This window comes from Pelophylax lessonae (assembly GCF_965119305.1).
Source record: "Pelophylax lessonae genome assembly, chromosome: 6".
NCBI classification, from domain to species: domain Eukaryota; kingdom Metazoa; phylum Chordata; class Amphibia; order Anura; family Ranidae; genus Pelophylax; species Pelophylax lessonae.
Window position 1 is genome coordinate 248,829,672 of NC_138773.1, and position 12,751 is coordinate 248,842,422.

The window sequence follows — 12,751 nt, forward strand, 5'->3', positions numbered from 1 at the left end:
TCAAGTGTATCCAATTAGGTAGGCCCTTGCATAGTTGCCAACATTTAAAAAAAAATTCCAGGGACACTTTGCAGCACAGCTATCAATTACCACACCAACTTCCCCAAAGCTCTGCCCACTCTGCATAATTAATCTCCCCTACTTATCAGATTATAGAGTCTACTCAATATAGAGAGAATTACAGGAAATGAAAAAGGGATTCAGTTGGAATAAGTCTCCCATTCAGCTGCATTACTTCTGCAAAACATTTATGGGCAGCCTGATTAATAGGTGCTTCCAGGGACAATATAAATTACCTGGGACAGGCTCCTATTTGCAGGGACTGTCCCAGGAAAAAAGGGACAGTTGGCAAGTATGGCCCTTGCACTACATAGTTTAAGGTAAATCTAAAGGAAAACTGTACAAAGGGATTGAACATGTATGGCTAGGCTTATAGAGTATTGCAACTGCAATCAGTGCATCGTGGGTACAATGCACAGGCTCCTGTAGACTGTTCCACCAGCCCCAGGTCTGTATAAAGGTACAGATGTATTATTTTGGGACTGGAGGAAGTAAACAAAGAACTACAAGTGAGGTGACTTCACTGTGCTTTATTGAGATCTATGAGTCCTTCTGCCATGCTGGAAGATGGAATTTGTAGTCTCTTCATTCATAGTTTCCCGTGAATAGAGGACATGTCTGTCCAGAAGGAGCCATGCATAGCTGCGCTGAATTCATACACAGTAAGAAGCACCACTCAATTTAGATAAGTATTAGGGGAGGGAGGAGGAGCTGAGAGTGACGGGTTGGGAAAGGTGACCATGTTTCAAGTTACAACCTAAATATGGGTGTAACGTGGAACATGGTCACAAAGGTGGACTAAGCCTTTAAAGCTGCCGTTAAGAACATGTAAAAGTGACTGTCTATAGTCTGGCTGCAGTTGACATTCAGGAAACCCATTTTGATCTCTTATCTAGTATGGAAAAATCAAATTTTTGGAGATATTTTTTTCTTACACAGCATCCTAATTCAGGAATTAGACCCTGAATGACAGCTTATTTAAATATGGTGCCAGCCTTTTGGGTAGAAAGGAAGATAAAGTCAAGTCAATGCACATTTACATTGTATATAGCTGGCATGCATTTGATATGATGTGTTTCTGATATTGCTTTAATGCTTGCATTATTTTGTCAGCACAATCAGGAGCTGTTTAAAGCTGATCTTCTCTCTGACAAATGGAAATTGTACACAGAGTACATCGATCGAATGATTTTGGAAGGATTGTTCCAAGCAGTGAAGTGTTCTCTTCAGTACTTGACTGATAACACAGAGTTCTCACTTAAAAATCCTCCTTTGTTCAAAGTGGAGCTCCTTCTTAATGGAGGTGAAATTAACTCTGTACCCCCATTGGACAAGAAAAGTAGTGGCAATTTTTACAGCATTCTAGAGAGTTTGCTTCAAGATACATACCGTATTGCATTATTCATTCCACGCGTTGCTGTACACTTAGGCAAGCAGACATATAAGGTATGTTTTTTTTTAATATTTCATACTATAGGAACAGTGCCTGTTAATATACAGTATACAGCTTCCATTCAAATCTGTATATTGCAAAGATTTTTGCAGGATTTTTTTTTCTACAGATAAAAGTTTGGGTTATGGCCATGATATTGATACAAAGCATTCAAAATGACTTCTACTTGGGAAGGTCTGTTTTACTTTGTAGTACACTCTTCTACTTTAAAGTTGTTGTAAACCCTCACATATACCCAGGTGATACACAGATATGGAACAAATCCTCCTACATAAATTATACTTTTTGATCTGCAGCTCTCTCTTCTCTACACCCCTTCAGGACAGAATTGTGTAAAAATCCTTCTTCAGCTGTCAGGAGCACAGAGGACAGGGCAGAGAGAGAGTTAAAGTGTGTGATATTGATTGGAGGAAAGGAACACACCCCCCTTCACACAGCAGAAGAACTGTGTTGTGAATAGACAAACTGCGTACTGAGCTCCCTTCCCGACACAAATGTTATCTCATGTTTGGGGAAAACTTCTCAGAAGTGACTCATGCTGATAACAGAGGAACGAAGCACCAGAGAGAAACTACACTTAGAGCTTTGGAGACAGATAAGTACAGATATACAGTGCCTTGCGACATTATTCGGCCCCCTTGAACTTTGCGACCTTTTGCCACATTTCAGGCTTCAAACATAAAGATATAAAACTGTATTTTTTTGTGAACAATCAACAAGTGGGACACAATCATGAAAATTGGCCTGGCTAGGAAAGGGGTTCAAATGCCCAGTGGGGAAGTGGTTAAACAAAACACTAACTTCTGCCAGACATGTGATACACACTAGGACTGAGAGGGTACTCTAAGTGGTTGTAAACCTCATGAAATCTGAGCAAAGTACATACAGTGCCTTGCGAAAGTATTCAGCCCCCTTGAACTTTGCGACCTTTTGCCACATTTCAGGCTTCAAACATAAAGATATAAATTTGTATTTTTTTGTAAACAATCATGAAGTGGAACAAAATTTATTGGATATTTCAAACTTTGTTAACAAATAAAAAACTGAAAAATTGGGCGTGCAAAATTATTCAGCCCCTTTACTTTCAGTGCAGCAAACTCTCTCCAAAAGTTCAGTGAGGATCTCTGAATGATCCAATGTTGACCTAAATGACTAATGATGATAAATAGAATCCACCTGTGAGTAATCAAGTCTCCGTATAAATGTACCTGCACTGTGATAGTCTCAGAGTTCCGTTTAAAGCGCAGAGAGAATCATGAAGAACAAGGAACACACCAGGCAGGTCCGAGATACTGTTGTACTGAACTGAAAACTGCTGTTCACAAACGCTCTCCTTCCAACCTCACTGAGCTCGAGCTATTTTGCAAGGAGGAGTGGGCATAAATTTCAGTCTCTTGATGTGCAAAACTGATAGAGACATACCCCAAGCGACTTACAGCTGTAATTGCAGCAAAAGGTAATAACTTAAGGGGGCTGAATAATTTTGCAAGCCCAATTTTTCACTTTTTTATTTGTTAAAAAAGTTTGAAATATCCAATAAATTTAGTTCCACTTCATGATTGTGTCCCACTTGTTGTTGATTCTTCACAAAAAATTACAGTTTTATATCTTTATGTTTGAAGCCTGAAATGTGGCAAAAGGTTGCAAAGTTCAAGGGGGCTGAATACTTTCGCAAGGCACTGTATGTACTTTGCTCAGATTTCATGAGGTTTACAACCACTTAGAGTACCCTCTCAGTCCTAGTGTGTATCATATGTCTGGCAGAAGTTAGTGTTTTGTTTAACCACTTCCCCACTGGGCATTTAAACCCCTTTCCTAGCCAGGCCAATTTTCAGCTTTCAGCACTCTCACATTTCAAATGATAATTACTCAATCATACAACGCTGTACCCATATGAAATGTTTGTCCTTTTTTTTTTTTTTACACAAAATAGAGCTTTCTTTTGGTGGTATTTAATCACCACTGGGGTTTTTATTTTTTGCGCTATAAATGTAAAAATACGAAAAAGTTTGTAAAATAATGCATTTTTCTTCGTTTCTGTTATAACATTTTCCAAATGAGTAATTGTTCTTCATACATTTTGGCCAAAAGTTATACTGCTACATTTCCTTGGTAAAAATACCCCCAAATAAGTGCATATTATTTGGTCTTTGTGAAGGTTATAGAGTCTACAAGTTATGGTGGCAATCAATGAAAATTGATCACACTTGATCACACCTGATGTATTGAAGGCCTATCTCATTTCTTTAGATACTAACAAGTCTGGAAAGTACAAATACCCCCTTTTTAGAAAGCATTCCAAGGTATTTAACTACTTCCGGAGCTCCCGCTGCAGTTTTACGTCAGTACTTTGTTAAATACCGGTGTTATGGCCGATAGCTGCCATAACCCCGGTATTTTCTTACGGGCGGGCGGTCCTCTTTCTCATAAAATAGCCCCCACTCTACTCTTTGGCCTTGGCGGATGGGAGCGACGTCATAGGCCGATTCCTCCCAATGGCCTTAAAGGGCCCATTTATTTATTTTTTGCTTTTAAGTGTAGATGTGAGGTCTTTTTGACCCCAGATCTCACATTAAAGAGGACCTGTCCTGCTTATTTCTATTACAAGGGATGTTTACATTCCCTCCCTGGGATGGTCGGACCCACGGGTTTCCCTCCCTTCCCCCCAGCCCCTCTAAAATTTTGATTACTGTGGGTCTTTTTGGACTGGGTGGCGCTTCATTTTTAATCACAGTCTTGCCGCCATTATTGTGGGGGGCACCTACCTTGTTTCTGCCTGCGCGTCTGTGTCTCAGACGGGTGGCCCACTTTTAAGGGGGCTATGTCCTACTATGTCCTGTATGGAGGGCGACCCCCTTGTTTTTTGTGGGGTCCAATTGGTGGTCTATTTGTGGACCCTTGGCCGGCATCTCCTTCTCGGGATAGCAGTCAGTGGCCTCCCCTGATTGTTATGTTTTCTGGGTGAGCTCAGTATAGCGACACTACTGGGTCTGGCTCCACGCACCCTAAGTGCTCAGATAGTGAGAATGATTCCTCTGCTCCTCTAGCCAAGCTTAAATAGGCGCTGGTGGATGCACTGTTTGTGTCAGTGTGTGAAACTTCAAAAATGAAGGTTGCGGCTGATGCCGTGTCGGAGGCACTGGTTCCTTTTGTCACCCACAGGCCCTCCAAAACGGCGAGGGTGTTCCTCTTTTCGCTTAGCTTGACAATATTGTCACAAACTGTGCCGGTACAAGGTCATCCAGTGACCAGGGCGAACATTTCAAATTGCGCCCCCCCAGGCCACGCATGACTAATCATCATCTTACCTATACCTGTTAGCCACACCTGATCATTTTACCTACATATAGAGTGCAGAAGTCAGGATTGGATAAATTACAAAGTGCAAGGGTTGGGAGCAAAAAAAAGTGTGAGTGCAGGAGTCAGGAACGGGGTTATGTTTAAAATAATAAATTGGGACCTGCTTCTAGAGGAAAGTGCAGTGTGTGGCAAAACTTGGATGCGGCTTTCACTGTGCTGACTATTGGGTGTGGTAAGAGATGCAAGAGCACGAATAGTGCAAGGGCTCAGTAGCAAGTGACGCAGAGTTCAGACTTTCATGATTGTGGAAGGGGGGTATTCAGAATATCCAAAGGTTTTTAGGGTGGGTGGGGACGATCCACTTTAAAGTTCTTTTACTGTACTGTTCAGAATATCTACAATACTTTAGGGTGCATGGACTGGGGAGTGGTTCAAAGAAATAATTTCTTGAAAACCAAAAATGTAATATATTGCAGCTTACCAATCATTAGATGTGGTGGCTCCATTCGTTTTCTTTTCTTAGGCTTTTTTTCCACCATTTATTGTCTGGTGCTCTGGCCAGTAAAACACACCTACTTTATTAGAGCGCTCCCACTCTGGATAAAGAAGCGCAGGCAGCCCAGCAGACAGCATCGCTGTCAGTCTGGGGGGGAAGGGAGTGTTAGATGAACTAGCAGATTTAGATACACTAACAAATTGATGCCAAACTCCAGCTTCCACTTTATAATCATTTACTGTAACATTTTTTTTCTTTTAGTATAAAGGTTTTACTTAAATATATGCTGACCTTTGAAAGCATCCCTGTCAGTGGTAAATGGTTTGTCACATCTCTGTAACTGCAAGTGAGCTTGTTCTTTTGAAAAACAGACTTGCTGGCTGGATCACCAGATAAAAACAAACGGGAGAAAGAAAGCCTAAGAAAGGAAAACAAATGCAGCCTTCACAATTAAGAATTGGTAACCTGCAATATAATGTTTACTTGTGGGTTTAATGCCACTTTAATGTCTACTTTACACTTGTGACCCTGTTGCTGGTGACAGATTTGCTAGTGAGAGCAGAGAACGTCATCACCTGACATTGCTACCATGCTGACAGAGACTGTGGAATGTCCTTTGTCAGTCTGGCTGATGAGGGATTGATGCTGTAGGAGCAGGTCAGTAATTTCCCTGTCCTCTCCTGTTGCTGGCTAGTTGACACCGACACCAGGATCACAATTGTGACAAAATGCACTTTGAATTTGGTTTGCTAGGAGTGAAGTAATCCTGACAGTTTGATCTGTTACTACATTCCTGCTAGTTTCTAGACCAATTCACAACATACATCACTAGCCTATGGAAAATGGGACCCCCACTCCGCACTTCAGCACACCTCTGCTTTCTGCTCACCTGTTTGAAGTGAATCTGGGAAAGAAAATGAGGAGGTCACAGGGAGCTCTGATCCCCAACAAGGTCTATGGCATTTGCAGCTTGCTGAAATAATGTGTTTCTACAGCTAGAAACTCCCAGGATTTCTCCCCAGCACTGCCCCAGTCTGTACATGAAGAGCTCTATGCTTCAGGATAATTCCTCCATCTCTGCTGAGATCCTGGGGCTATCAGAGCAATTCTGCACATTTCCTGTGCTTGCACTGAGCTGTAATGTAGAGGCAGGGGATGAATGAAGCAGGACACACAGGAGGGAGATCAGAACTGACACTGTCATGTGCATGAAGAGCAGAGAGGAAAGAAACTTACATGGCAACAAATTCTCACTGTGCTCCATCACCACTATATCCATCTTTGCTGCCTGCAGCTACAAGTGTCAGTCACAGAATGGAATGGAGTTACTTTACACTTTGGAGAATACTGAATCATCCCAGTATATTCCTACCATATTAATCCATTTTACTTTCTCTTTCACATTTAGCAAAGTACAGGGCAAGTTTACAGCACAGCCAGGTACAGTTTGGAAGGCAGAATAGATCAGGACTCACAGGTGCAGAAGACATTCATCCATCCAGTCACATCTTCATTCTGCCATGTGCTGAGCTCTGAGCTCTGATGTCTTCAGTGCTGGGTAGGAGCAATGATCCCAGGACTGCAATGTAGTGTCCTCTTCTTGCTCCGCCTCCCTGCAGAGAAGCTCTTCCTGTGACAGCCCCGATCCAGCCACACTGAGGAACTAAAGCCTGGGAGAAAGTGTTATTCTCCCTTCTGTAAAAGCATATGAGACCCCCTGTACAGGGGAGGTAGCCAGTGGGTGAGGGTGCATCCTTAGCCCCGTTTTTGGACTGGCAGTAGCAACAACAGAGGTTGCAGCATACAGTGGAGTGAAAGCCTACCTATTGTGTGAGTCTTCTTATTTGCAACCCAGCGCCCCTCCCATACTCCACCCAGGGCAACTGTCCCTCCCCCCCCTGTACCGGCCCTGGTCACAAACAGTGGGGTTGTCCAAAATGCAGTGGTTGCTAGACGTTTTTTGCTTGCGGTATCCTTATGAGCATAAGGTGGACGGTCCCACCTGTAGTGGACTCGCCGGTTTCCAGGTCAAATTAAGTTACCTTCACCCCAGTTGAGGAGTCCCCGACCTTTACAGGACCAGTTACTAAGAGGGCAGATGCTCTGGCCCGCCATATGTGCTCTGTGGCTGGTTCGGCAATTTAGCCGGTAATTACTATTGCCCTGGTGTTGCGAACTCTGAGCGAGTGGGCTAAGGTTTTACAACGGGACCTGGAGGGAGAATGGTTTCTCCCTGTCTTTGCGGAGCTGGCGGACTGGTTGGTCCAGGGGCAACAGTTTGTCTGTGATGCCTCTTTGGATGTGGCTTCTTTGATTCTAGGCTGTCTGTATCAGCAGTGGTCCTTCGGTGTATTGTCTGTCTAAAAGGCTGGTCTGCGGATTAGACTTCTAAGAAGGCCTTATCTGATATCCCCCTTGTAGGGGGTCACCTGTTTGGAGCATTTTCCTCAGCTCCTAAGCGGCCTCTTCATCTCTCAGGATCTCAAGATTAGGGATCAAAAGTTAGGACCTTCAGCAGAGGTTCTAAGAGGACCTGGTGTTGCAAGCCACGAGCGGGCTCTTCCAGACCTACAGACAAGGCTGCCTCTGCATGAAGGGGCACTCCCACCCGTATCTTGGGTGGGGGCACATCTTCACTCATTTTTGGATCCATGGACCTCCCTGGTACAGGTCAAGTGGGTTCACAAAGTTATTTGGTCAGGCTGCGAGATCGAGTTCAGTCTTGTCCTCCAGAAAGGTTTTTTCCCTTCCAACCTGCACTTGTCCGCAGATCACTTTGGAGGTCTCTTGGGAGCAGCGCAAGACTTGTTATTTCAAGGGGTGATTGTTCCAGGTTCCGACTTCGGAACATTTTCAAGGGTTTCTTTACCCAAACTTCTTTACAGTCCCCAGGAAGGAAGGCAAGGTACATCCAATTCTGGACCTCAAGGCGCTAAGCTGCTTTGAGTGAGTACAGAAGTTCTGCACATGATAGTGGCGTCACTACATCCGGGGGATTTCTTCTCGCTTCTTTCAACATCAAGGACGCCTACCTGCACATTCTAATATGTGCTGGTCGTCAGTGCTTCCTCCCTTTGCTGTGGACAAGGAGCATTATCAGTTTGTGGCGCTGACCTTTGGTCTCACCTCCGCATCTCGGGTGTTCACAGGAGTGTTGGATTGAAGTACTGGGGTACCTGGATGATCTTCTTCTGCATGTGGAGTCTCCGACTGCTCTGATGGACTACTGGAGATTGCTCTGTGAACTCTGAGGGAGTTCAGTGGGATCCTTAACATTCAGGAGTCTGCTTTGGTTCTGTCCACAAAAAATGGCCTATCTGGGTCTGACTCTGGACTCGGCCCCAGCCAAAGTGTTTCTTCCTTGGAAAAAAATCCAGACATTGCAGGAGGCAATTAAGCTTCTGTTGTTCAGCAGACGGACATCCCCCAGGCTTGCATGGGCATGCTGGGCCTTATGGTGTCCACCCTCGACGTGGTCTGTTTCCACAGTTCTACACAAGATCTCTGCTAAAGAGATTCTTAAGAAATGGGTCAAGGATCCACGGTCTTGAGAGGTGGCTTCCCTCTCTGGAACTTTGACAAGAAAATCCTTCTCCACCCTTACTGGACGGTTGTCTCCACAGATGCCAGCCTGTCTGGGTGGGGAGGCATCCTCAGCACAGACGTGCCCAGGGGGTCTGGACTCTGGCAGAGCCCAGACTGCCGATTAGTGTACTGGAACTACAAGGGATCAGACTTTGTCTGGCTCATTGAACAATCGTCTCCAGGGGTGTCCAGTACAAATTCATGCAAAGTGTTAACAAAAGATTACCTGTGGTTTTAGTAGTGCAGTTATCCACGAGAGAGCATTAATCCAGGCAGCAGGGAGGGACGTAGTCAGCCATAGCGAACAGAATTGTCCAGACAACAGGCAGTAATATTGTCCATAGTCAGTAAAGGCAGGGAAACTGTCCATATATAGTCCAGGGTCAGTGCAGGTAGGAATATTGCCAGCAGTGCCAAAATATTGGTCCTGGTAGTAGGCAGGAGCATGGTCCATAGTACAGGTAGCAAGCCAGGAAAGAATGGGGACAAGGCTTCTCCCACCCAAATATCTTTGAAGCCTCCGGTCTCCAGACTCTAATCTGGGAATGAGAAAACTAAAAAATTAGCTTTCTTTGTCCAGAAAAACAATTCTGGACCCCCTCACATATGTAAGACCTCTGTGTTATGAATCCCACTGCTCCAGCAGAGGAGTAAAAAGTCAGTCCAAGAGGCAGGCAAAAAGCGTGGTCAATAAACAGTCCAGGGTCGGTTCCAGAGCAGGTAGAGGTATGTACAGTTTAAAATGAATGGATGTGGTAGCGCTACTAAAGGAGAAAGGACTTGTTAATTATACAGTGTAAAAAATACAATAAATACCATATAAATGTTGTGCCAGATAAAGTAGATATCTTACTAAAGTGCAATGTGATACAGAGACACCGTCTCTGATCACATACGGTGCAACCAAAAAGAATAAAATTCAAAATAAAAAACAAATAAAAGAATGAATAAATGTGATAGCACTACTAAAAAATGAATAAATATATAAAAAAGCAGTGCAAAATGCATACATTATACACCATACATAAAATGTTGTGCCAAATCATAGTAAACATCTAATAAAGTGCAATGTAGTGCAGAGACTCCATGTTTGATTAAATAAAGTGCAAAGCTGATAAGTCTAAAGTGAAAAATATGATAAATAACCACTCCGAAAGTCCAAATGTGCAATATATAAAGTCCAAAAGAGTCTCTATTAAAAAAAAGTCAGTGGATCATTCCATGTGTCCACTCTTTGAATAGTGTGTTGCTATCACCAGGTGAAGTGTCTGCTCCCCTCCATAATTCACCCACTAGGGGTCTCAATCAGTTAGAAGACAGATAGATTAATGCCGTCCGTTCAATAGGTCACTCCACTATACTCGGTGTTAATCCAAATAGGTTAGTACATATGAAAAAAAGGAAGACAATCTCCAATGGTGCAGTATTGATAAATTCAGGAGGCATAAACCCAGATCCCAACTTCAAATATTAAACTCACACAGCTTAGCTTTAGGCAGATGCATGGTCAAATAACAAGCCAAGGTCAGTTCCGGAGAAGGCAGAGGTATGTACAATTTAGTGCAGTGGCATAAGGGGTGTGGAGGTAAATTACAAGAATTTAGAATTACCTTTACCATACTTCACTAATAATGTAGAGAAGCATGGTAATGGTGAAAACAGTCACCTATACAGAGGCCTGGTTGAGAAGACACTGGGGGCAATAATACATGGTGTCTCTTATAACTCCTCCTCTGGAGCACACCCACCATTTCTTTTGATGTTTTTGGCCTGTTTCACGGGGGGGGGGGGGGGCAGGCTCCACTAACACAATTTTTCTGAAAAACTTCCCCCACCCACATTCTACATGTAATATCCCACCCACATTGTGTTTAGCTTGTTAGTGAGCATAGAGGAGGAGGGAGGGAGTGGGCTGTCATTTGCCACTGTATATAAGCCCGCATGTGTGGCTCTATAGTCACATGGGCTGCTCAGATGTGATAGTGAGGAAATGCTAAGCACGAAAACTAACTGAAAACTGAGCATTTGCAGAGTTGCCACTACAACTGCTAAAATCCCTAGCTGCATTGGGAACATGAACAGAAGGTGGATAGAGAGAGCAGCAGGATCAATCAGGTTTTTTGCAGAATACAGAAACTGAACCTCACAGTGACTGAGTGAGTGTGAACAGAATGTAATACAGCACTTATTGATAGTTTTTTATGACGTGGGCTTAGTGACACTTTAGGTCTTGAAATGCAAACAGGGAGCAAAGCTTATCTGCTAAAGGCTTTGATTTTTCACTTAAGTACAGCTATGGTGCTCAGTTTAACCTTACTGCTTGTCAGCTGTCTGGTGATCTGGTAACCTCTTTTGCTTACCTGTTTTAATGAAGTAATGATGTTTTCAGACACACCCATTGAAAGACACCCATGAGTACAGGTATATAAGTAAAGTGTGTTGGGATATGCTGCCCTCTACTTAGAAGGGGCAATAATGAAAACATGGGTTGCAGCTTCAGCAACTACAAACACTGCAGCTCACATTCATCTTACTGTGGTTCATATTGGAGAAAATACTTTATGGAAGGGTAACCAGTTCAAAAGTTTGATTGTGTACATGAGGTCTGAAAACACCATTGCACATTAGGAGAAGCTACATGAGAATTAAACTGATAGCTCAGTAATGTGCTAGTGCCCACTAGGTGAATGAGCAGCAGAAACACTTTCAAAACACATTATACACCAATCAGTCCAGCACAAAGTGCTAATATTTGTAAGCTAGACTATCCTGGGTTGAAATGCAGCCACAATATTCTGTATGAGCCATGGCTGAACACTCTACCACTTTGCAAATTGAGAGCTTTGTTTTCTTTTTTCCTATTCTTTTCCCTCCCAGGGCTTTTCTACTTCTTTCCTTATAGGGAACAATAATCATAGTCTATCACATACAGCTCATTTTTATTTCTTGCATGTAGCTGGATGTTGATGAGATGGAGGAGCTGAAAGAAATGCATGGAGAAATTATGAGAAGGGTGCACTCGACCATTGTTAATGTGAAAGAGTATCAGAGACACTTTAAAAAGTACAGCTATTTGTGGACGGATGATAAAACGGAATTCATGAAGCAGTTCCTCCAGTACGGTCGGTTTCTTAGCACCGAAGAGATGGAATTGTATGCAGATTATGAATTGCAAGAATGTGCACCGCAGTTAGAGCACTTCAAGAAACAGGTAAAGCGCCGCTGAAACAAAATGACTCAATTTGAATTGTCATCCAGTGGAAAATATTATGTCTTCTTGCCGATATACACGGCTAACCGTTGCCCTGAAGCTGAACATCATCTTTCTGTTTTAACTGGAAAACCATCATATACCAAAATGTATATAACCCCTGTTCTTCTATGTAATTGGCATTAAATGAAGAAGAACATTCGAGAAAAAGCAGGAGTGTGATAGATGTTCTAGATGGAATCTTTAGCCTTTGTTCGTGGAGAATTCAGTATGTTCACTATCTACATGAACTCCACATTTGGTTAAATATAGACTATTGTTTTTAAAAATCATAATGCACAACAAGTAATAAGTAAAGTGTTGATAAACATCTGAAATCTGCTAAAGTAAAGCTTCTAAAATATATTTAGTCATCAACCAAAGCCTTTGCAGTGTCTGAGTAGCAGACTATACTACTAAAACATATGCAAGTATAACTCCTCTACTCTATTACAACACTGATTCAGCTGCACAGGTTGACCATGGACCCCATCCAATCTTGCTTTTTATTATCTCCTGGGCTGTGGACATCCACCCATTCTCAACCAAACATGGTTTGATGGAATCTTTAGCCTTTGTTAATGGAGAACTCAGTATTTTCACTGTC

General features: G+C 42.9%; 1 protein-coding gene across 1 annotated transcript in view; it reads left to right on the forward strand.

Moving 5' to 3' along the window:
- The window catches only part of LOC309558730 (dynein axonemal heavy chain 11-like), a gene marked incomplete at both ends in the record, with an annotated part of 1,130,439 nt that overhangs the window by 164,981 nt on the left and 952,707 nt on the right, over positions 1 to 12,751 (forward strand). The window contains 2 exons of the mRNA XM_082261779.1: positions 1,174 to 1,506; positions 11,851 to 12,105. Coding sequence (XP_082117905.1) covers positions 1,174 to 1,506; positions 11,851 to 12,105 — 588 coding nt within the window. The remainder of the gene's footprint in view (positions 1 to 1,173; positions 1,507 to 11,850; positions 12,106 to 12,751) is intronic.